The following is a 25,651-nucleotide window of genomic DNA, read 5'->3' as shown; positions in this document are numbered from 1 at the left end:
TTCCCATTCCCAGGGCTGCCTTTTGCTGGCCAGCTGGACCTCATTTCAGATGGCCTTTTCTAGAAAATAAAATGAGAAGAAGAAACCTTTTTCCTTGGGGTGAACTAAGGCAATCTCCCAGCCCACCCTTCTGCTAGCCATTTACGCTTTTATTAAGTTATGACTAATGGCCGGTGTGCTGGAGGCTGCATCCTCAGGCCGAGAGCTTCAGAGCGTTCTAGAGTAAAGCAACATCTTCAGATTCTGCACTGAGAAAATTCAATCTCGGCCCTTTGTCTTTTCCCGAGCTCAGGGACGGGCAAGCACGCTGCTGCCCGGCCCTGCTCGGGTTGAATAGAAAGGAACCTTCCAAAGCAGGCGGGCTGTTTTGGGAAAGTGGCTGCTAATGGGGCCTCGTGGGGCAGGGATGGGGAGGGGGCAGGCACAGGCCGAGCAGTTTGCATATTGGCTTTTACAAACAACTGGCTCTGAGTCAGCGGTTAATGGAACGGGAATGGGGTTCCTGCCCAATGGTTTCTTCCAAACACCCATTTCCAATTGTAAGCATATCTCTGCCTTTCTTCTGGGGCTTGTTATGTCTCTGTGAGTGAATTGAAGAGGCAGGCCAGAGGGCGGGGTTCTGACTGTAGCTGTGTTCATCTGAAAACATTCTGAACAATGCTCTACTTAGGGAGACCTCATTCAGACCCACCTTTAGGAGTCCTGGCTGGGAATATCATCTTTCTAGTCAGAAGGAGATATTTAAAGACTGCTGTGTTTATACCCTGGCTCAAGCTACATCTGGGACAGATGTGGGTCTGGGTTTTTGTTGTTGTTTTTTGTTTGTTTGTTTGTTTGTTTGTTTTCCCTTCACAATATGCAGACTGGTCAAGAGTAGTACCTCAACCCTATAATCTCAGCACCCAGAAAGCTGAGGCAGAAGGATTGCTGCAAGTCTGAGGCCAGGACATGCTACATAGTGAACCTGGGGGCAGCCTGGGCTACACTGTCTCAAGAGAACAAAACAAACACAAGCTGCAAATGCTATCTTGGAAATGCACATGCATGCACGCAGAGTCAGGCTAAAGTTCAGACCGAAATGTAAATGATTCCTGGCCCAACAGCCCCCGGACAACATGAAGGCCTCTGGCCTCTTTTTAACTCCTTGGGCAAATTCTGCCTCTGCGTCTAGCCTGTGCCCTGAAGAGTTTGCAGTCTGAGTTACTATTCAGTAAATGCTTGCCAGGTACAGAGAGTTTTAGAGTATCATTTTTAAGTGGTAGTAGTGGCTGGTATTTCAATGACTTTCCTTAGGACCAGGAACTCATTTTCTCTTCCCAACAGACCTAGGAAATTGGCAATATTATTTTCACTCCCATCTTGTAGATGAGGAAACTGAGGCACAGGAAACAAGTGGGTTTGTCCAAGGTCACAGAGCTAGTAAGCAGTAGAGCCTGAGTTTGGATCTAGGCAGTCTAGTTCCTAAACACTATGCTATCTGACCTCTTTGGGAATCTGACAATGAAGGAACAGAGAGCAAAATGTTCCCCGGCTAGAGTGAGGCACTGTTGGTAGACTGCTTTCTAGCATGCACAAAGGCCTGGGTTCAGTCCCTGGTATTGCATAACCAGGGGGCTGATGATGCATGCTTGTGATCCTAGCACCAGGAGGCAGAGGCTACCATTTCAGAAGTTCAAGGTTATCTTTGTCTACCACTGTGTGACAAAACTTTTCCTGGGATGACACAATATACACCACTGTATCTGCTCACTCCAGATGCAGAACCCATGACAAACCAAAGTACGGAGACTACCAACAAACAAGTTGGTGAACCAACAGGAATATGGGTGAGGGGTTACTTACAGGAACAGAAATGTCTCAAAGATGGCTGTATCACCAAAGCCCACCCCAGCGTGGGTGACAGCTCACAAAGCTGGGAACCTGAAGCATACCGCACAGGCTGCAGGCAGCTCAACAGGTTGTAAAGCGTTCTTTCCAGATGCTGCAGTTGGTCTAGCCCTCTGCTGGTTTCCGTTCCTTCCAAGCAGCTGCTCTGCTCTCAGAGCCCCCCTCCTTTTTTTTTTTTTCCCCAAGCTCAGTTCTCCTCTGCCTGAGGAGGTGTGTTAGTCAGAGTTCTACTGTTGTGAAGAGACACCATGACCATAGCAACTCTTATTTTAAAAAAGCATTTCACTGGGACTTGCTTACAGTTTCAGAGATTTAGTCCATTATTGTGGTGGGGAACATGGGGTCACACGGGCAAATATGGTGCTGGCGAAGCAGCTGAGAGTCCCACATCCATATCTGCAAGCAGCAGGAAGAGAGAGAGAGCCACTGGCCCTGGCTTGGGCTCTTGAATCTAAAGCCCACCCCCAGTGACATACTTCCTCCACCAAGACCACACCTAACCCAGCAAGGACATACCTCCTAATCCTTCTAAGTCGTGCCATTCTCTGATGTCTAAGCATTCAAATGCATGAGTTTAGGAGGTGATTCTCATTCAAACCATCACAGGAGGAGTCTCAGAAACTAGTCAGTTTCAGGGACTTCCTGAAGCTATTTTGAAGCGTTTTATCTTCCTGTGTAAGCAACTTCCTACAGGGCGGAATGTTTTAATCTCTGAGGAAACTGTTTCACAACAGCTTCATAGTAACTCCAAGGTCAGTCTGAGCTACCCTAGACCTTGTCTCAAACAAAACAAATATCTTCACCTAGCTTGTGTCCTGATTTGGGGAATATTGGAAATGCAAACCTACGGTAATTTCTTCAAGTGGTGACAGTTCTGTGCAGGGCAACAGAAGGCTGAGGAGAGGTCTTAAAAGCCACAGCCAGGAGTCTGGTGTGCAGTCAGAGACGGTAGGAGAGTTGAAGGCAGGAGGGCGGATGGATGGGCTCCTTTGCATTTCATGGAGTATTCTGGCTGCACAGTGGCAAGGAGGTGAGGAAGAAGAAATTCAAGAGAAAGTAGTAGCTGGGTAGGAAGCCGTTCTGATGGGCAGAGGGAGAAGAATGGTGGCCTGAGCCAGTATTGGGGGGTGGGGAGTATTGGTGAGGAGAGGTTGGATTGGGATTCCAGCCTCTGGCTTGGTGGTTGGGCCCTAGAGAACTTGTTTGATAAAAAGCATGAGGGAAAAGAGCCCAAGGGCATTCTCCAGATTTCAGCTTGAACCATTAAGTAAACAAGGGTGCTTTGAAAGAATATGTGTTTATTTCACATGACATTTTGATACAAAGCTATCATCTAAGTTCATTCTCAAGCACTTGCAGCCAAGTTACCAACACACATATACACCAACACTTATATGCATACATACATACATTCATACATACATGTACATACATACATATACATACATGCAGATATACATACATCTCATCATGTGTTAACCTGAGGGGCACAACTTACAGTTCTATGCTGGGCCATATCCATAAGTATCTTGGGTCACATGTAGCCCATGAGCACCCTTGAGTAGCGGCTCGGACACACCTGGTGTATACAGTGGTGCCTCCTACTGAGGAGGAAAAGGATAGGGAGAGAGTGTTTGCTTCTGCACGGGTGTGGTGGGCATGAAGATGTTGAATCTCAAGTTCTGTCTTGGATATCTAAACCTGAGATCTCAGCAGACCCACACGTGGCAGAGTAAACAGAGGCCTATCAGTCAGGCCTGGTTGGGCACCCCCATGGACGTCCTCAGTGTGTAAGCCAATGGGATTTCCTAAGAGCATATCAGACAAATGGATTTCCTGCGTGGAAAGTGTTGCATCATGGTGCCGTGGGGACCGTAGACACCTTTGAGGCTTAAAATGGGTCTGGCACAGCTAAGGAAGCAAGTGTTTCATTCGTTGACATTCTAGCAACTGTGTAGAACCCCCCAGACGTAGGGAAGGACAAGCGGAAGAGTCAGAGGCCAGGAGCCTCAGCCTTCAGGAAGCCCAGCCTCACATCCATGTTTAAGCATGGCTATTTCCACTGCCTGTCAGTGTTTGAGGTCACCTGTGGTTTTGTTTGTTTTTTTTTTTTTTTTTTTTTTTCTGCTATGTTTATGGAGAATTGTACAGAAGGGCAGTTGAATGAAATTGGAAACAGGAGCTGGGTGGCATCCTGAAGAATGTTCAAAGCCTGCTGCTCACATGGCTCATGGCTCAGTGCATAAGAACACTCACTCCACAAGTGTGAGGCTATGAGTTCAAATCCCCAGTACCTACATAAAACATAAAAGCTGAGCATTACCTGTACCTGCCGGTAACCCCATAGCTGTGGGTGGAGACTTCAGGCTCACTGAAAGACCCTGTTTTATCGGAATAAGGCAGAGAGCTGTAGAGGAAGACACCTGAAGTCCTCTTTTATGCCCTGTATGCAGGGCGTGCGCACCAACATACACACATATGCTACACTCATGTGACATACATACATTACATACAAGAGCCCGCTGGCCAGGGACTTCCCAGTGTGAGTGTCTCTTTAAGGGAACAGCTGCTTCCCTGTCCCTACAAGCTGCCATGTAGCCCCCATGCTTAAGACTTCTCTCCCGAGTCCAGGCTGCAATCAGAGAAGCCCGGGTCAATAAAAAAATAAATAAATAGAATGGAAAGATGGGTGGTTGCTTTCATTAAGGTTGATTGCCGCCACCGCATTAGCGCCTTCAAGCCTCCCAGTGACCAGCACCTTCAGAGAAAATGACCCTCCTGTGCTTAATTGGCGAGAAGTGAGAGGATGTGAGTTCCAGCTTTTAGGAGGAGTAAGCCAAGGTCAGCACCAAGTGCGTGGCGTACAGCTGACTTGGGGGTAGAGATCTTTTCCCTCCAAGGTTCACACTGGGGGCTGTGCGCTCGAGGGAGCAGGGCTCTAACCAACCCGTTCTAACATTCCTTTTGCTAAATTGGACTGTAGGTTTCCAGTATTTGAAAAAATGAAAAGAAATTAGTGGTCGGATTAGCAAGATGGTTCAGTGGGTAATGGAGCGTGCTGCCAAGCCTGATGACCTGAGTTCAACCCCCGCATTCCATATGGTAGAGGGGCACAACCTAGTCCCACAAGTTGTCCTCTGACCTCCATATCACACACACACGCACACCCCTCACTCACACACTCCAAATAAGTTAAATGGTGTGAAAAATGTTTAAGTTAGTGGTCCCCCGCTGGAAATCCATTTTCAGCTGAGGATACAGGACTGTAAAGTAGAAGTGCCTGGAACTTCCTGAGACCCGAGGAGCCCAGCCCAGAGCCCAGAGCCTAGAGCCCAGAGCCTAGAGCCCAGCTGTTCCCACACAACAGCTGGAATTAGGTGCAGGAGGGAAGGTGGACCATCTGAAGAATGTTTCAGGGAAGCCAGAGGAGGGTTGACCTGTACATGGAAAGGGCTCAGGAGATAACGGGCTGAAATGGATGGCCTCCCTCATCCTGTCCACACTGAGGAAGCAAGGACAGAAAACCCTGGAGGAAGGCCAGGCAAAGATGGCAGCCTCAGTGAGCTGCTGTGCCTACCTGTTCCTGTGTGCTCCAGAATCTTCTCTAGGAGAAGATGGATCTCTGAACTTATGGTTCCCTTTTTCTCAGGGGAGTGAGAGGAGTGACAGGCAGAAAGTTGAGATTAAAGGGACAATTAGGTCGACTTGGGAACAGAGCAGCTGCAGATCAATCGCAGGCTGGGGAGCAACTGTGAGCTGTCTCAGGGAGGAGGAGCATTCTCTCCACATCAGTATTGATCACGGATGTTGTAGAGAGTCCACCCATTCACCCTTTCCCAACACGTGACCAGGCTCTTCCTTGTCTTTCAGTATCCGAGTTCCAGGAGGAAGGAATGAACGCCATCAACCTGCCCCTCAGCCCCATCCCCTTCGAGCTGGACCCTGAGGACACCATGCTGGGTAACTGCCCTTCTTATCTCTAGAACAGCCTAGCACCCACAGCTCAGACAGCCCACCAAACTCCTTTTCTAGCTCTCTTTTTACTTTTAGGATTTTTGTTGTTATTGTTGTTGTTGAGAAAGGGTTTCTCTGTGTAGACCCTAGCTATCCTGGAACTTACTCTGTAAAGCAGGCTGGCCTCGAACTCACAGGGATCCACCTGCCTCTGCCTTCCAAGTACTGGGATTAAAGGTGTGCACCACCACCACCCAGCAGGACTTTTTAAAGAATTTATCCCTTTGAGAATCTCATCCATATGTGTAATGAAATGTGATTGTATCCACTTCCATTTTCTCTCCAAGTTCCACATCCCCTCAACATGTCCCTCCCCCAGCATCATCTCTTCCACCTTTTTCTTTTTAATGACCACTACATCTCCCCACAGCTGTGCACAGCTGTGGAGTCACGGGCAATCCACAAGCGGATGCACAACTAAAGAGTCATTGTCCCTCCCTCAGTGACCCCCACCTGCCTGTAACTCTTTAGCAAGGGGTGGAGCCTCCAGAGCCCCTCCTCCATCCAGGCTGGGGTTCTGGCTGGCTTGATCTTGTACACATCTGGTTCAGGTGCCCACAGCAGCCATGAGTTCGTAAGTGTAGTAGCCATGTCATGTCACAGCCCTCCTCCCCATCCTCTCTTGGCTCCTACGTCATTGCTGTCCCCTCTTCCTCAGTGTTCCCGTGGGGCTGAACACTCACAGTTACTTACCCCCAGCACTCTGGCCAGTTAGACCCCGGCTGCTCTCGACCTTGCTTTGCAGTAGGCGGCACTCAACGCAGAGACCCTGTTCCCTTTTGCAGAGGAGAATGAAGTGCGGACGATGGTGGATCCAAACTCACGCAGTGATCCCAAGCTTCAAGAGCTGATGAAGGTAAGGACAGATGAGGAGAGACTCTGGGAGACTTTTCCACATCCCCTCAGCCTAGGCGGGTATCGTGATGGCACGGTCATTCCCAAGGCCCTCAAAGGAACTTGTAAAGTTGAAATTAGGAACAGCCCCATTCTCTAGGTGGGGAACTGAGTCTTAGGAAGCCGTGTGATTTGTTGATGGTCTAGCTGGTTTAAAGAAATAGAATTGGGGGCTGGGAGTGTGGCTCAGTGAGTAGAGTACTCTCCTAGCATGCTCCCTGCTCTGGGTTCCATCTCCAGTAGAGTATAACTTGGCATAGTGGCACGTGCCTGTAATCCAAGCACTTAAGAAGTAGAAGCAGAAGAATAAGAAATCCAAGGTCACCCTGAGTAACATAGAGCATTTGAGGCCAGCCTGGAGTATTTGAGACTGCGTCTCGGAAAAAGAAAAGAAGGAAAGAGGAGGAAGAAGGGAGTGAGGAGGAAGGAGGGCGACTGTATGTTATATGTGGCACCTTGGCCATCATGTGCTTTTCACTTCTTGTCCCCACCCTATGTCCCTCCTCTTTGTTCCCAAGCCTCACTTAAGACAGAGAAGTGAATAAGTAGTTCCCGAGTCCACTTCTAGTTTCTTCCTGCTCAAAGTCTGGCTGGAGTTTTCTCTCAAATGCAGAACCAGATGGTATTTGAGTCTTTGCTCTGGCTCTCTCTTACCTGGCCTCAGGTATTCTACCCACCTAGCAAGACATATGGCTGCTGGCTGCAGCACTCCCTGTCTCCAGGCCTCTCTTTAAGCATCTCTCTCTCCCCTTGGATTGCCCCTGGCTTCCTGCACACCACTTCCTCCAAGAGGTCCTATCTAACGGCCACTGCTATGACTCAGCCTCTCTGTATAGCAGTGGCCCCTCGGCTTCAGTGTGTCAGTGTCATCTCCACAGGCTCCATCTCTGGAGCTCCCCCTCCTCTCTCTCCTAGTCTTTTCTCTGGTGAGCTTCTTGGGGTTAAAGACTTCTCTTTCTTTGGAGCCATTATATCCCCCAAAGTCTAGCACAGCATGCCACAGATAGTGTGTATTTCACATGCATTGGCTGGAAGGGAAGAACAAGAAGGAAGTGAGGAAGCCTTTCCTAAAAGCAGCCAGCCTGGGCCCTGGAAGATGGCTTAGTGGGTAAAGTGTTTGCTATGCAAACACGAGGATCTCAGTCTGGATCCTAGAGCCCACAGAACGGAAGCTGGACGTGCCGACTGCACTTGAAGCCTTTCTCTCCGGGAAGAGGGGGATGGAGAAAGCTGGTCTCAACAAAAGGTGACTTCAAGTTCAGTGAAGAGACCCTGTCTCAAAAAAATAAGGTGGAGAGTACTGGCTGCAAATAACCAAAGTCAAACTCCGGCCTCTGCACATGAACACACATGCCCGCCCACAAGCATGTGCACTGCCACAGATACATCACTCACACACGCATACCAGGCTGTTCAAAAGCACAGTCAGAATATTGTCCCCGTAGCTTACACTAACTCAGTGGAACAAAGCCGTGTGCGGTGTGGACTGCTGTGAGAAGCTGGAGGACTGAAGGATGCCTCTCCTCAGAGGAGCTGAGTAAATGCTCCTTCAGTGGGCCCTACTACTCCTTATAACCTGGGCCTTTACAAGTCCCATAGACATGCTGATATCTTCTGTGCTGAACCCATTGATGGCTCCTCTGGTCCAGGAGGACCCTGAGCCCTCACTTTGCCATGCAGGGAGAAGGTAGGATAACTGTAGTTGAGGTTCTGTCTGCCTTTGTACCTCTGTAGGGTGCTTGGCCTGAGGGGCTGATACTGAAGAGGGTTAACGCTGTGCTGGTATTAGTGACTGGGGCAACTTGTAAAAGAAAGCTTTTACCGTGGGGCTCATAGTTCCAGAAGGTTAGAGTGCATGACTGTCGTGGCAGAAAACATGGCAGCAGGCAGGCAGGCATGGCACTAGAGCAGTACCTAAGATCTTGTATTTGATCCATAAACATAAGGGAGAGAGAGAGAACGAACCTAGTGACACAGTTCCCCCAACAAGGCCACATCTCCTAATGCTTCTCAAACAGTTCCATCAACTTGAGACAAGGTATTCAAACACGTTAACCTATGGGAGCCATTCTTCTTCAAACCACCGCAGCTGGTCATGGCACAGTACACTCACTCCTGTGCTGGGCTGGACAGTGCTCTCCTGGCCCAGGAGAACTCCAAAAGGGAAGAAGTTCAGAGTTCAAGCTCTGCTGTCTGGGCTCTAGCACTGATCTCCTAGACCAAGGACTTGTCTTGCAGAAAGAGGAATAAGCATAAGCAAAGCACAGCATTGCCCAGCAGGCCAGAACCTCACTCCAGAGGCAGCTCTGACTTTCCAGATCTAGGCTGCACTGGCCACCTTGAAATCCTAGTCTCAATGACAAACCCCTTACCTTTTTAGAGACTCCTAAAAAACAAGGCTTTGGGGGAGCATCTAGTCTTTGCTGCCTGCTTCTGTATGCTCTCTGCCTGGGTGGGAGCTCGTGATGGTTACTCTTGAGTATCAACTTGGGGGGATTTAGGATCACTATGGAAACAAATCTCTGGGCATGCCTCTGAGTAACTGTCTAAATTAGGTTGATGTAGGAAGACCCACAAGTCTATGGGCTGGGTCCTTTAAAAAAAATGAAAAGGAAAAGCAAGTGAACTGATCACCAGCACCCATGTCTCTGTGCTTCCTGACTGTGGGTACAGCATGACCGGCTGACAGTAACTACCTCGCCAAGTACCATAAAGGGAGAGTGTTTGATAGGCTAAGAAGATCTGTCTTCCAGGAAGTATTTGGCCATTGTCGTAGGTAATTCTTTTCCACCATCTAACACTAGGGGTGCTTTGGTCCATGGTGTTAGAGGTCAGAAACCAGAGGCTCAACAGAAGTAACTGGCTTGCCTCAGATTCACAGATGACAGAGATGGGTAGACACAAGTTCAGAGATGACAAGGGTATGCACACGCACAGGGCTGTGAGTAGACCATGGTCCACAGAGAGGCCTGTCCTACCCTTATACCCTGGGCCTCATTACAGTGTACATCATGGATGCAGAGGGATCAGAGGGATGCAGAGATGTGTACACAGTTGCAGATGACGGTCGTACACACATACACATGCATGCACACACACACACACACGTCAGTAGATGGAGCTGGGTTTTGACCCATTTACATAACTCCAGAGTCCATACCCTTGCCTGACATGAAGCCTGTCCCTGGCTTCCTCCAGGCTTGCTCAGCCTGATTTCTTATAGAACCCTGAACCTGGCCCTTTCCCAGTTCTATTACTAATTTTAAAAAATGTCCTACAGGCTTGTTGACAGCCAGATCATCTGGAGGCATTTTCTCCAATGAGGTTCCTTCTCTCAGATAACTCTAGCTTGTGTCAAGTTGACAGCAAACTAGTCAACATGCTCTGCAAATGCCCAGGAGTACTGGGACTCACACCTACCATTCAAACCCAGGACTGTTCTGTGCTCCTAACTAAAATCAGAGTTGGTGTGGATTTTAATTGTCCACCATTAGAAAGCTAGTTTCCAAACAAATGCTCAGCAGCTCCCCAGTGACTCCCGAGGTCTCTCTGCAGGTGCTCATCGACTGGATCAATGACGTGCTGGTGGGGGAGAGAATCATTGTGAAGGATCTGGCTGAAGATCTCTATGATGGCCAAGTGCTGCAGAAGCTCTTCGGTAGGAGAGGGGACCGGGGCGAGACAGCTGGCTCTTAGGTCACAGCGGCCCACCTGAGAGGGGCGGAGAGAGTGCCATGGAAAGATGGAGACTCTCGATGCCCTCGGGGGGGGGTACTGCTTTATGTGATGGGATGATGGGAGGAGTCTCGGGGAACCACATAAGTCTGCTCCCTGACCGTCCAGGCTCATCAGCTGGGTTGATCAGCAGCCAGCACTGCAGAGATACAAAGCACACCTCACCCTCCGGGAAACTGCTGCCATGGCCTCACACACATGGATGAGCAGCTCCTTGTGGATGAGCGCACTCGTCTGTGTGTGTGTGTGTGTGTGTGTGTGTGTGTGTGTGTGTGTGTGTAAGCACAAGCATGCATGTTGTTCCTGTGTGTCCTCCCAGCTGTCCATGTGGAAATCTAAGGCCAAGGGAAAGGAAAGGAGAATTCCGAGATGATCTTAGTAGGGAACGGGTGAGGTAGGCTTCCTTTCTCCTCTTCCTTGTCTCCAGCTGACTCCAGCCCCAGGTTTTAATTCCAGTGTCTGGCTGCCTTTGGACCGAGTGTACCTCTCTAGAGAAGTACCACCCTTCTTGCCAGCCACCACATGTACAGTGTCACCAAGACTCCTCCCTTGCTCAGAGACCTCCCCAGGGTCTGTCTGCTCTGCTATTTGCACCGACCTCTCTGGCGCTTGTCTGAACTATTGAAAAGCTTCTGAGCTCACGTCTCCTCTTCCCGTCCCACCCTGTTGCTCTGTCACCTGCAAGTCCTGTCCACCTGGATCTAAAACTCCCTCTCCCGCTCATCACCATCCAGACCACTTCACACAGCCCTCAAGATGCCGGGTCATCCTCCCCACCCCACAACCACCTGCAGCCTTTCCTTCAGAAACTTCTACATGCATGGCTCGCGTGACAGGGCATGATAGGGGCAGTGAGTGGCTGTCCTCTCCACCACAGGACATTGTTTCACATGCCATGTGTTCAGCCCAATACTTCGCTCCTGTGTCTGCCTCTTAGTAGATGGTGATGCCTCCATTGTCTAAGACGAACCGTTATTGCTCATCCTTCTGGACTCAGCCTAGGCATATGGTCACATGCAGAAGACAGAACTATGGGTGCTCCCGTGTTCATCCCCCACCCCCATATTTATCTAAGGGAGAGATGTGTGCGTGCGTATTCAAACATGTATGATCTGAAATACTCAAAAGTGTTTGAGTTTGTTGAGTGCTGACACACCTGGACAACTCCACCCATGGCGTGCATGATGGGTTGCTGCCAAAGAGAGTGCGTCAGAACTGTCGTGTGAAACTACCTTCAGCTCAGGCATGGGAGCACAAGCTGGTAATGCCGGCACTGCGGAGGACCTGTGTAAATCTGAGGCCAGCCCCAGCTGAATGATGAGCTTGTGAACAGTCAGGGCAACCTAGCAACCCCACCTACAAAAATAACAAGTGCCTTTAGTCTTTGTATGGGTTCTGTAAGTGTGTATGAGCCATTGAAGACTTTCATGTTTAAGACTTAAGTCCCATCCCTAGGATGTCTTTTATACATGGTAGCATCCCAAAATCTGATGAAAGGAAAGATTCATATATATATATATATATATATATATATATATATATATATATATGAAATCTGAAGGGTTTTTGTCCCAAGCATGTGGGGTAAAGGATGTATCTATATGCACACAGGTCGTATATGTGTTTCTACGTGCCTTACCTTGTGGGTTAGGTGCAGCTGGGCATGTAAGCACATGTAGCACTCTTAAAGTCAAGAAGTAGGTCTTATTTATTTTTTCCAGGCTTCTCCAGGTCTGTCAGGCTGCCTTGCACATCACCTAGCATTTAATCAATGTATATTAGGTAAATGAATGAATGGCTAATATAAAATCTAGTAATATCATGGACACTAAACTGATTTGGTACTCAAACATCAATATTAATGAGTATTAATATTTAAAGGTTGTAAATGCTCGCTGAATACGTAATGGGAAGGCTTTGGCACATGTAATCATGGAGAGGATGTGTGGGCCCCACTGAGCATGTCCCCTGTGGCCACGGCTGTTGGCCCCTCCAGCAAGATTTCTAATCAGGCTCGGAAGCTGCCTTGCAATGCCCTATGCTAGGCTCTCGGAGTGAGGATGGAACATGGCCGTGGAGTCATCTTGCCTCCAGGGAAGGGTTACAAAAGAACCTGACATCACATCTGTGTAGCTCCAGAGCAGGCCTCATGTGCCTGAGATGATCGTCTTCATGTCCCAAAGGTGAATTGCAACAGAAATCATGTTCCTCATGTGAACTTCAGTTTAGCCCTCTGTAAGGAGTAAGGTTGGGCACACACATTCCAAACCTACAGGCATGGTGCCCAGGTGGAGAGAACCAGTGTGCAAAAATGAGTGTCATAGGAGCCCCTGGGGTAGATCAGTTTAGAGACAGATTTGAATGACCCCTGTGACCTTACGCTTCCACACCCTCTTGTCCCATGGTACAGAAGCCACCTCCCCATCTTTCTGTCTGCTTTTCCTGCCAACATTATCAATGGATTCAGTAGATTCAGATTTCTTCTTCTTCTTCTTCTTCTTCTTCTTCTTCTTCTTCTTCTTCTTCTTCTTCTTCTTCTTCCTCCTCCTCCTCCTCCTCCTCCTCCTCCTCCTCCTCCTCCTCTTCTCTTCTTCTGGCATTTAACTGAATAGTGCATTCCCCCTGACCTATGGCTTCTGTGTCCTCATGTTCTCCTGCTGGTTTTCTCCTGCCACTGCCACCTGCTGCACTTTGTTGCCTTTGTTCTGGCAACAGATTTTTGTGTAGGTTTTTATTAAAACACAGAGACAAAGATTTGGTGGAAAAAGTTTATAAATGGTCTTAGAAAATATAGACACACAGAGCCTTGGGGTATGACTCAGTGACAGAGTGCTTGCCTAGCATGTCCAAGGCCTTGGATTCAATCCCTAGAATGGGGGAGGGGAGTTGGAAAGAAACCACAAAACAACCAAAATACATATAACCAAGTAAGTTATATAAAAGGAAAATGCTAATAATATTATATTAAGAAGCCAGGTGTGGTGATTCACACTTTACATCCCAGCACTTGGGAGGCAGAGGTGGGCAGAAGGTTCAAAGCCAGCCTGGTCAATATAGAAAGTTCTAGGATAGTCAGGGTTAGAGAGAGAGGAAGTGTCTCAAAAAAACTGTGTGTGAGAGAGAGAGGAAGAGAATCTTAGTGATGGGCTGGGCTTGTAGCTCAGCTGGAGGAGCGCTTACCTAGCATCCTAGCAGGCACACAGCCGTGGGTTCCAGCCTCACACATCCACAGAACATGGAGGCACCTACCTGTAAACTCCAGCACTCAGGAGGTGGAGGAGGGAGGTGGATCAGGATTCCAAGCTCATCCTCAATTGCATATGAGTTCGAGGCCAGCCTGGACTGTTAGACCAGTGGTTCCCAACCTTCCTAATGCTGCCACCCTTTAATACAGTTCTTCCTGTTGTTTCGATCTCCAATCGTATTTTTTTTGTCAGTTCTTAACTGTAGTTTTTGCCACTGTTATGAGTCATAATGTGAATATCCGATATGCACAATATATGATATTGTGACCCCTGTGGGGGTCATGACCCACAGGTTGAGAACTGCTGTATTAGACCCTGTCTCCTCAAAAATAAATAAATAAAAGATATGTTAATAAAAACAACTGCTCTGATTGCAACCTGGGCCCTCTGAGCAACCAGATGACAGTTTGACCTAAAATTACCCTTTCACACATACTAAAATCACACTGAGGCAAGAGCACTCATCCTGAGGTTCCCAACATCATTCCAGGAGATAAAAGGTTTCAGCTGGTTCTCTAACCTGTTGAAGAAAGAGCCTTGGGCTAGAAGTGGGAACAGGAAGCAGCAGGTGAAGGGCAAGGCCCGGGGAACTCTGGGAGAGACATCAGTGTCACTCAGAGGAAACAGGAGGTATACATTTGCACTCTGGCAGCTCTTGCAAACACAGGCCATCTCTGTGCTGTTTGTGCTCTACAGGGGAGAGAGCAGAGGGTGGCCTTCTGGCCTGCCTCATCCTTTCATGGGAATAGCATCAGCCCTTCAACACCTCAGAATAAGAATGTCCTAACCCCAGGCAGAGGGGGAGTGCCTTCCTGTTGTGTGACACTATTCTTCAGGAGATGTGAAAAAGTGTTTACTCACCCTAGATCGGGAACCAATAAGAGACCAAAGCTTGGATGCCGCCAAAGTCCAGTTGGTGAACATGTGTTCTGTTGGGGTTTCTCATAGGACTGGGATGACTCAAGGACAGCCGCATCACCAAAGCCCACCCCAGCATGGGTGACAGCTCATGAAAGCTGGCAGCCCAGAGCACCCTGCACAGCCTGCAGGCTGCTCAGCAGGTCAGAGAGTGTCCTTTCCTGGTCGCTCAGTTGGTCTCCGTTTCTTAGAGACAGCTTACATTTGAGTGTAGGGCAGGTAATCAAGAGTGAGATGACCCCTAGTACAAGTGGGGGTGACCCCTGGGGAGGAGGAACCCTAGTATGGGCAACCGCTCGTGTCACATGACCCCTAGTACAAATGAACCCAAGTGTACTGCAAGCAAATCTGTGCGAATTGACTTTATACATTTTTTCTTAACTTAATGGATGTGCCCCATATGTCTGAAAACAAAGGTAGTTTCTAATAGCTCATAGCTGGGGAATCAGTAATACTGCAAAGTGGCCTTTACCATATATATTCTTTGAGGTTAGTTATAGTATATGTTGCAACTCCGTGAGTTGAAGCAGCGGTTCTCAACCTTCCTACCACTGCAACCCTTTAATATGCTTTCCCTTGTTGCGGTGACCCCAACCACAAAATTATCTTGTTGCTACTTCATAACCGAAATTTTGTACCCTTATTAAGTGTACTGTGAGTATTTGATATGCAGCCCCTTGAGAAACACAGAGTTAAGGCGTACAGAGCATTTGTTGTTCTGAGAACGACCTTATCCTGCCCTGTCAGAATAAATGGACACTTCCTGGGCCTGTTGCGTGCCGTTCAGTTGCTTGTGTGAAAGCCAGTCTCGGCAAGAACGTCTTAGTGTTCCAACTAAAAGCGAGGAAATAGTCACAAAGTAGCACACCTGAGAACAAATTCTAAACCACAGCCTATCTATTTCAGAGTATATTAGCACTTCCTAAAAGTTAACCAAATATGGGTAATTTGCAGAAGTGTGGAAATGTGTGAGAAATGGCTTCCCGGGAAAATAACGCTTCAGCAGTAGATTTGTAAAGGCTCAGCTAATATGACCCTAAGAACAGAGGGGGAAAATTAGAAGTCAAGAAAAAGAAAATACCTTCAATTCCTTGGCATATGGAGGAAAATTACTGTGTAACTGTAGAAACAATTGAATGGGGCGGCGGCCCTGTTGGTAAGGTGCTTGCTGCACAAGGCTAAGGACCTGAGTTGAGTCCCCACAGCCATGTTAAAAGCTGACTGTAGCAGCCTATGTATGTAAGCAGGCCTGGAGAGTGGAGGCAGGAGGATTCTTGGGGGCTCACTGGCAGGCTAAGTAAATCAGTGAACTCCAGATTTCATGAGAGAGCCTGTCTCAAAATTTAAGATGGAGCGCAATCAAGGAAGCTACCTCTAGCCTTCACATTCACATGTATGGATGTACACACACACCACAGGAAGGAAGAAAGGAAAGAAGGGAGGGAAGGGGGAGAGAAAAAGATCTTACAAAGGTAAAGGAATAATAATAACAAGTAAAAACTAATGAGAAGAGATTTGGAAAGACAACCAGATAGACACAAGAATAGAATGTGTGGGGCAGAGCCTTTATTCTTGTCAGCAACCATCAATTACTTGTATACATGGGATGTTTTTTTGCAAACAGAGGAAACGGGATGGAACCTGCCTGGACACGTACGGAGGGTGGTCAAATGTGCAAGAAGCTCTGTATAGTACATATGCATTTTTCAGTATGAACGACCTGAACCTAGAAAGATGCACAGGATATAAACCTGTGCAGAAAAGGGCGGTAGAAATACTCGTGTGTGTATATACACTATAATCTCATTTTAAAGTTTTATTTAGTTTCTTTAGAAATTTGTATGCATGCACATGTGCGTGAGCACACACACTCCTGCTGCTGTATGTACTTGGAGGTCAGAGGACGGCTTGCAAGAGTCTGTTCTCTCCTTCTATCTTTACGTGGGTTCCAGGGATCAAACTCGGAGTAATCAGGCTTGCATTTTCAGCGGGCAAGTGCCTTTACCCAGTGAGCTCGCCCCCTTGCCGGCCTCCGGGTATATATTTCCTCTTTCCAGCCATTATTTTGAAGACCAGGGCAAAGCCGGGTGTGATGGCCTTTGAACCCAGCACTTGGGAGGCACAGGCAGGCCAGTTTCTATGATCCCAAGGCAAGCCTGGTCTACATGGTCAGTTCTAGGTCAGCCAAAACCACACAGTGAGACCCCATCTCAGGAAAAAGAAAGAGGGAAGGAAAAGAGACTCCGATTGTATGGATGAGCATCCATAGACCCGGGCTAGCCAGCACGGGGCTCTCGTGCGCTTGTCCTCCTTCCCTGCCCAGCCCTCTGCTGGCACACTCAACAGTAACCTATCCCAGCAGCTTTCTCCCCCAGGTCAAGCTCCGGCTCCAAACTTGATCATCACAGTGTTTTGTGTGTCCCTTCCTAGGGCTTGCAGTTGCAACGTAGGAAAAAATAGCTTGCTTCTAAGGATGGTTCCGGTGTCATCAAGAAACGATGAGGACTGGGGAGGCAGGTGACGAATTTTCCCTGTCTTTATCAGAGGAGGATTCAAAATAAGAATTCAGCTTAAAAATGGAAAAAGAAAAAAAAAAGTGTGGACTGACGCGATGGCTGCTTTGGTAAAAGTGCTTCTCGAATCAAGTCTGATGACCTGAGTTTTATCCTTGGGATGGTGTGGCCGGAGGGGGAACTGACTCCCACAGATTGTTCTCTGACCAACACAAACTAAGTTTCTCTCCCCAACCCATTCACACACGCATGCGCACGCACGCACATACACACAGATGCTGTATAAAGTTTGTTGCGTGCCTGGTAAATCCCTACCCTTCAGAAGTGAGGGACGGCTCGAATCAACTAGGAAGAGCAGAGAGGAACGTCTGAGGCTGCAGCACTGACAAATAGGCCACGGTCATCCTGCCGTGGCGCTGACAGTAATGCATGAATGCCCAGAAGCTGCCCTCTCTCCAGTGGACAGTCTCACACCGAGGGGCTCGTAACTGGTGTAAGCTGTAATCACCAAAAATAAATAAGCACTGGTCGGAGCGCTGATAGAAAGTTGAAATATTTATGTGGCAGCCCTTAAAAATGCAGAGAAAAGCTCTTTTAGACACATCCTGAGCCGCGCATCCTGTCCGTCCTGAATGAGCAGGGGAGCATGCATTTAGGTGAAGGTAGACGCAGACACTGTCGTTTCCATCAAGGAGGCTACCGTGGTTCTGTCCTTTGTGGTAGATTAAAGTACAAGTTTAGACAGGTAAGCTGATCAGGCTGTCTCCTGTGTCGGGTCTGAAACCCACCACAATGTGGGCGCCGCCCGGAAGGAGAGAAGTCCCGGCTCACCTACCACCAAGTGCCTTCTTCTTGCTTCAGATTTGTGGCTGATGCTTTCTGCAGGTGCTCCTGTGGGCTTGTTGGAGCGTGGAAGTAACGGTCCCACGAGGGGCTCTTCTATCTTCCACCTGGCTGGCAGTCCTTATAAAACACCACCCGTTTTAAGACACAGTCTGATTTTAGAGATGTGAAAATGTTTTATTTAAAAAAAAAAAATAGCATGTGCCTTGGAACTGATAAAACGAGACAGTGTCTGGGCAGTGTCTGTGGTGAGGGTGGGGGTTGCGAGGGAAAGAGAAAGAGACACTTATATCAGACTGATGTGATGGGGGGAGTGACAGCCATACATGATCAGACACAATGCCTAGAAGAAGGACATGGCTGGCTGGGACAGAAGGCTGCTCAGCTGGAGCACAGCAGTAACCTTGGAAAACAAGAGGAGGAAACCAAGAGTGAAGGAAGAACCTTTAAAGGTGGCCGGTTGAACCCCACTTCTGTGGGCCTGGGGCCCTGCAGTCCAATCAAAAGGCTTCCACAGGACCAGCACTGCAGCTGAAAAAGGAGCAGGGTCCCACTTCTAGAGGATCCACAACACAGTGGGTCCCTGGCACCCAAAGTTCTCACATCCTGGTACCCAAAGTTCAACTGACAGACACGACCTAGAATCACCTGGGCAGAGAGTCTTCGGATTGCCTACCCTCTACACCCGCAGGCGTGTGTGTGTGTGTGTGTGTGTGTGTGTGTGTGTGTGTGTGAGAGAGAGAGAGAGAGAGAGAGAGAGAGAGAGAGAGAGAGAGAATTGTGTTCGTGAGGCTAACTGATGTGGGAAGGCCCAGCCCAGCGTGGGCAGCACCAGTCCCTATGTGGGGAGCTCTGAACTACATGAGTGGAGAAAGGCAGCTGAGCAGAAGCGAGCGAGTGAACATGCGAACATTCGTCTCTCTGTGTGATGTCACATGACCAGCTACCTGAGGCTCCTGACACTGTGACTTCCCCACAGTGAGGGAAGGTAGCCTGGAACTATGAGCCAAATTTTCCTGACCATGTTACTTTTTGTTGGGGTATTTTTTCACAGCAACAAAAATGGAATCAGAACGGACTATAAATTGAATTTTTTGAGCAGAAATTTCATCTGTACTAAAAAATGTCCATGCTTTTCTTGTCACGATTCTTTAACGATATAGAAAATCAGTATGTGATGGCCTTTATGGTATATGAGGCATTTGAATAATACAGAGATGATTAACGCATCGGAGAGGCTTACATAGGATTACGAACACCCTGCCATTTTCAACGGGATGCTCAGACGTCCCCAGATCTGATTACCTGGGGTAGGGACCCCGCAACAGTCCTAGGCTTGCTTGACTGGGCAGCTGAGTGTTGTCATAAGTGAATGTCCGAAGCAACAGGCCTGAGGTGGGTTTTCTGGGACTCAAGATAATGGCTGCTCTTTTCCCTTGCCACGGCAGAGAAACTGGAGAGTGAGAAGCTCAATGTGGCAGAGGTTACCCAGTCGGAGATCGCCCAGAAGCAGAAGCTGCAGACGGTGCTGGAGAAGATCAACGAGACCCTGAAGCTTCCTCCCAGGAGCATCAAGTGGAGCGTTGACTGTGAGTTGTGCAGGGGGCGCCAAGATGACGCCAGTGCCTAGGGCGTCCTCACCGCTTTTCAGCTGTAAGGCCTGGCATGCAAATTTGCTTCTCTTTGGGGAGCACCTCTGGGGGGAAAGATAGCCTATCATACAAACCCTGGGGGGGCGGAGAAGGGGCGGGAATAACGAACTGTCCGTGGCAGTGTTTCTTGGTCTGGAAGGTTTTCTGTGGCTCTGGGTGAGCTTGGAAAGGAAGTGACGAATTCCTGGAGCCACTTCTGAGACCTACGCGGACTGCTGAGAGCATGCTCTCTCTAGCATGTAGAAACGTTGGAAGCTGAGGGCCGTACAGCTGAGAAGCTTCAACTCTGTCCAAAACCCCACCCCCTGACACTTATACTCAGTTTCTCAGAAGATCGAAGATACTGCTAAGTCCAAAGCCCTAGAAAGGGGTTTGTTTTAATGTTTTGTTTATTAGAGTGTGTGTGTATGAGAAAGAGAGAGAGAGACAGACAGACAGACAGACAGACACAGAGGGGGATGGGGAGAAGGCTCATGCCATAGTACAGATCTAAAGCTGTCAGGAGACAGCTTTACGAAATCAGCTCTTTTCACCTTTATGTGGGTTCATTTCCTCGACTGCTTCTACTCAGCTTGATTTCTCCACTCATGGAGTTCAGGACGCATTCTAGGGAATGGTGCCTCCCACACTGGGTGAGGTCTTGCCGTTACATGGTCACTTAGAGTGAGGGGGATTTCTTTTTCTTTCCTAGTAGTGTTGGATCCATTCTAAGCCCTATAAATGGGATGGGTAGCCTCTGCCACGCTGCCATCGTATGAGTTGACTTACAGACAGTCCACCCTAAACCCGCAGACCACCCAGTGCAATCAGTCCCTCGCTGAGACTCCTCCTGGGTGCGTCTGAGTCTAGACTGTGTCAAGTTAAAGGAGGTGTCAGATCCCCTGTGATTGGAGTTGTGAGCTGCTGTGTGGGTAATGGGTATCAAACCTAGGCCCTCTGGGAGAGCAGCTAGTGTTCTTAACCTCTGAGCCATCTCTCCAGCCCCCAGACAGTTAATTCTTCTGCTGCCTCAAGAGTGTGCCTTGGCATCTAATTTAAACTCAGATTCAACAGTGAGTCAACAGGTCACATGACACTAGCAATGACAGCCGATCCCCAGTCAGGAATCTTACTGATTTTTGTTTGTTTGTTTGTTTGTTTGTTTGTAAAGAAACAAATGCAGATTTTCAGTGCAAATAAAATAGTTAGACAGTGGTTGGATCTAAGTATTAGGAACTTTGTTTTATTGCATCCCATTTCTAGGACTTAAAGTGGATCCACCCCCTAGGAAAAAAAAAAATTTTTTTTCAAACTTAGAAAAGAAAAAGAAACCCTCTCCCCCACTTTAGTGACCTCATAGCTGCTGGGGGCTGTCTCCTTTCCTCATTTCTGACATCCGACATTGGCTCCAAAATGCTCAGTACCTCCTTCAGCGTAATTATACCATTGCTGGCATAGAACGGCATGCTACCCTGGGAACAGGGCATTCTCTGCTTAGCCAAAGTCACCTGAGGGTGGAGGACAAGACCTGGCGTTGGGCCCAAGAAGCTATCCTGCTAAGGAACCCTATTTCCCTGTGCCCCTGGGAAAAGGACACATGGGGCTGGGAGATGGCTTTTGGGATAAAGTGCGTGAGGCCTTGAGTTTGAGTCCTAGCATCCACATTAAAAAAAAAATTTTTTTTTTAAAGCCTGGAGTAGTGCCGCTTGCCTGTAATTTCAGCGCTGATGAGGCGAAGGCAGGAGGAGCTCTGGGGTTCACTGGCCAACCCTGGCAAAGTAAATCAGTGAACTCCCAGCTCAGTGAGAGACCCTGTCTCAAAAAACAAGGTAGAACTATTGAGGAAGACACTTGACCACCTGATATTGACCTCTGACCACACACACACACACACTTTGCAAGCCAGTTGCTAATCTCAGAAGGCTATTTGGCTGGATGTCTTTTCTGTCTTTCTGTTTACTTCCCCTGAATGACTCTCTCTGGCTGGATGTCCAAAATGGAGATGGATTAGTGGGTCAGAAGGGATAATTATCCTCTTGGCTGCTCCGTGTGATGCCTCGGGGCATCAAGAAGAGCTGGAGCTTGTTTACAAGAAGCAGTGTGTTCTAGAAGAAACAGAGCGGCACAACTCACAGAGAGCAGTTCTCCCCTTTCTCTTTAATCAGCCCTGGCTGTGCATTTGGGGACACGGTGTTGCCTTTATGCCCAGAACAAGAGTGGCAGGGACAGGCTGCTGGGTTACCAAGGTCTTTGATCTAGGACTTGAGGGATTTCTTTCTTTTCTGCTCACAAACAGAATTTTTTATGATTGGAAATTTAGGAAATGCCAGTAGATAGAGACACATTTAAATATTAATGTCTGTTTTAATCCTTGCAGTGCTCCCACGCCCACCTCAGGTAATCCTTTCCCTCATTTTTGTTTCACAAATGGGAAAATCAAGGCACAGAGAAGTTACAAACATTACCATCGCAGTGTCAGGGATTCTGGTGTCTTCACTGTCCTTTCCCCAGAACAAGGGAGAGTAACTGCTGTTGGGATGTACACATGGGACAGATTTGATATAAAAGATATTTATTGGATAGGAGATGGAGAGAGAGAGGGAAGGAGAGAGAGAGAGGCAGACATGGTGGGGGAGAGGGCCCCTCTACAGAGAGAGGGGAGAGAGCAGAGAGGGGGAGTGGCAGGCGAGCTTTACCTAAGTACCTGTCCCAGACACTATCAGAGGATCCAGGTTCTAACACAGGACGCTGTCGGGACCCTAAAGGTCTAAGGGCAGGCCAGTTGAATTGCCCGCACGGCATAACAAACGGTGCACTTGGTGTTTGCTGAAGGGGCGTTGCCGCCCTGGTTAGAGTGTGAGCAGGGGCGCCAGCAATCTGTTCCAGGGAGCCGGCTGCAGAGCCAGGCTGTGTATTGAGCCTCTACACATGGCCTCCATAAGCTTCATAACCAGAAATGGGCCCCGAAGCTTCTAGAGTATTACTGCAAGGCGTGTGTGCATCTGTCTGTGTATGTGTTATGTGTCTGTGTGTGTATGCGTGAGTGTCTAGAACATGCTTTTTATTTATTCACGTATGAATACACATCTATGCATTTATAGATGGCAATCTCCCTATATCCAAAGTATCCCAGGGGATGGCTGCACATGGGTAGTGTCTTATATAGATACTTCATACTGTGGCATAATAGCTGGCAAAGATCTTCTCCCATTCTGTAGGCTGTTTCTTCACTCTGGTGTGTTATTTCCTCTGCTGTGCAGAAAGTTAGAATTTCATCCTATGCCATTTTTCAGTTTGTCGGGTCATTCCCTGGACCATTGAGTTCTTAGTGGGAATTCCTGAGAATTCTGTGCCTGTATAGAAGTCTTTTACTTGGGCTTTCTTCTAGCGTCTTCAACTTTAAGACCTTTGATCCATTTAGAATTGATTCTTAATCAGGGTGAGAGATACTGCTCTAGTTTCATTCTTTTACATGTGGATGTCTGGGTCTCCCAGCACCTTCTGTTAAAGGGACATTTTCTTTTTCCTCCAGTGTATGTATTTTTTCATCCCTGTTGAAAATCAGGTGGCAGTAGCTACGTGGGCTTATTTCCTGGCATTCTGCTCTCTTCTGTTGGTCGACAGGTTTGTTTTTGTGTTTCTGCCATTAATACTTTTTCTATCCTAACAACACATTTATCACACACAATAACTCTCGCTCCTGTGCCATAAGGTGTACCAAATAAGCGATCACGAAGGGCTGGAGAGATGACTCGGCAGTTAAGAGCACTGGCTGCTCTTGAAGGGCCTGGGTTTAGCTCCCAGCGCCCACCTGGCAGCTTGTAACCATCCATAACCCCAGCAACAGGAGATCTGATACCTTCCTGTGGTCTCTGAAGATGCCAGGCGCACACAGGATGCACAGACAAGCAGAACGTCCATACACCTGAAATAAAGAAATAAATCTAATTTTTTGAACTACTAGTCTTTCTCCTTGTAATTGCATAGAATATTCATTCTTAGTGTAGATCTTGGAACCTCAGTACTCGGGTTTTTTCCTGTTATTGAATACTCTTCCTTTTTACTTAAAGGCAGTCCTTCGTGCCCTCAATTTACCTCATCTACGTTGCCAGCCTCCCTGTCCTCATGCCCTGGGGCTATCATTAAGTAAAATAACCCAGTCCTGTAATACCGAGGCAACCTGACACCTGATGACCAGCAGAGGATTAGCGTCCGAGGTGTGGGTATGCTGAACAAGGCAGAGTTCACATCTTGGAGCAGGACAGAGGGACACAGTTCACAGAATGGTTTTATATTGCTTTTCAAGTGCTGATCACAAGTGCATGCTTGTGCACATACATGTGTGTATATAAACCCACACATTCATGCGTGTGGATGTGCATGGCTCATGGTCTTGTCTAATGTGAGTGAAACTTCCCTTTAGTGATGGAATACTTAGATGGCACTGTCTTGACTGGTTTTTCTGTATGTGCAAAGATTCTGTCATGTGGCTATCCCCTAGCTTTGGGAGGCTGTGACTGACTCTGTGGTTGGTGCCTGAGCTCCATCCAGGCTGAGGATTCCAAGGAGACACTCAGGAGCAGCCGGAAGAAAAGAAGCAGAAATGGGTGGGCTGCAGTTAAGATCTGAGTGCCCTCATTGTCTTGTCTTCTTTTCATGATCTCTGCTGTTGGCTTTTAGGAACAAAAAGGGTTTTTTCTCTTCAGGAGGGAGAGAGGGGGCAGGGGTAAAAATAAAAATAATCTTCAGAGGCCAGTGAAGTGGCTCAACAGGTAAAGGCATTGCCACCAAACTAGGCAACCTCAGTTCAATCCCCCGAACCCACCACACGGTGGAAGGTGATATTCAACTCCCAAAAGTTGTTCTCTGATCTCCACATATGTGCCGAGGCATATGTATGCCCCCTGTGCAATAAATAAATAAATAAATAAATAAATAAATAAGCCTCCTTCAGGAGCTTAAGGTAGTAGGGTCACAAGTTCAAGGCTGGGTTGGGCTACCCAGAATGTTCTGGACCCACCAGAACCACACAGTAAGAACTGCATAGTTTTGTTGTCTCTCAATGACGGAAACAACCTGAGCCGTACTCCTGGGTCTGAGTGCTTCCCAGCGTTTTGCTTGTGATGTCAGCATGTGACACAGAGTTTGACATCTGTCTCATGCCTTTGATGTCACTTACCAAGATGATGTACAGTGACACCAGGAAAATAAGTTCACTGACCTGAACTTCATCAAGTTTGCCATTAAAAGCAAGAGGGCCTCAAGTGTGCCTACAGCCCCCAGGATCCTACCTGGGGGTGGTATAATATCCAGCCCGGGGGGGGGGAGCAAGCCCTGGTTTGGTGCTATCCCTCAGTGGCATTGCCGTGCCAGTGGCCCAGTCCCGACCTGGAGCCATTTTGTAGGCTGTCACTGTAGGTCAGAGTCTGTGGATGGTGCTTTCCAGAGCTGAACCTTCCAGAAAGCCGGATGTGCTGCTTGGTGTCATGTTGAGCCACCGCTGTGGAACAGCCGCTATAAGGGACAGCGCCAGTGATGTCAAAGGACTGTCTGAATCATTTCCTCTCCTGGTGGCTTCTCAAACCTTCTAAACTAGACTCTTTGATGGGGGGGGGGAGACGATTGACAGCCTGATAATGATCCTTATGTGGGTGACATACACACTGGGTACTCTGGGCTTTCCCTTGCCTATGTCTGCAAGGAAGAGTCATGAAGCTGGTAGGACCACACAGGCAGGCAAAGAGCCTGGGCAGGTCTGCACTTTCATGAGACAGGAAGAGAGAGGATTGCCTGGGTGCCAGGTACTTTCTCGAAAGTTATAATAAAAATACCAGTCATTCCTTGCCACCTGCAGTGTCCTGGAATCATTGAAAGTCTTTACAGTGTGTATGTCCACCTGGGAACGGCCATCCTTGTTTGAGGAGATGAACAAGTTAAGGCTCAGTGGCCAGAGTGGGCCTTACCCAAGGCT

The 25,651-nt window shown here is 48.1% G+C and overlaps 1 protein-coding gene across 1 annotated transcript in view; it reads left to right on the top strand.

Moving 5' to 3' along the window:
• Parva (parvin alpha) overlaps window positions 1-25,651 on the top strand; it is a 137,266-nt gene that overhangs the window by 89,252 nt on the left and 22,363 nt on the right. The window contains exons 2-5 of the mRNA XM_021627826.2: window positions 5,758-5,847; window positions 6,687-6,757; window positions 10,351-10,453; window positions 19,498-19,638. Coding sequence (XP_021483501.1) covers window positions 5,758-5,847; window positions 6,687-6,757; window positions 10,351-10,453; window positions 19,498-19,638 — 405 coding nt within the window. The remainder of the gene's footprint in view (window positions 1-5,757; window positions 5,848-6,686; window positions 6,758-10,350; window positions 10,454-19,497; window positions 19,639-25,651) is intronic.

The sequence above is a fragment of the Meriones unguiculatus genome, chromosome 14, assembly GCF_030254825.1.
Source record: "Meriones unguiculatus strain TT.TT164.6M chromosome 14, Bangor_MerUng_6.1, whole genome shotgun sequence".
In the NCBI taxonomy this organism is placed as follows: Eukaryota; Metazoa; Chordata; class Mammalia; order Rodentia; family Muridae; genus Meriones; species Meriones unguiculatus.
Note: the sequence above shows the minus strand (reverse complement) of the source record. Positions and strands in the feature narration are given on the sequence as shown.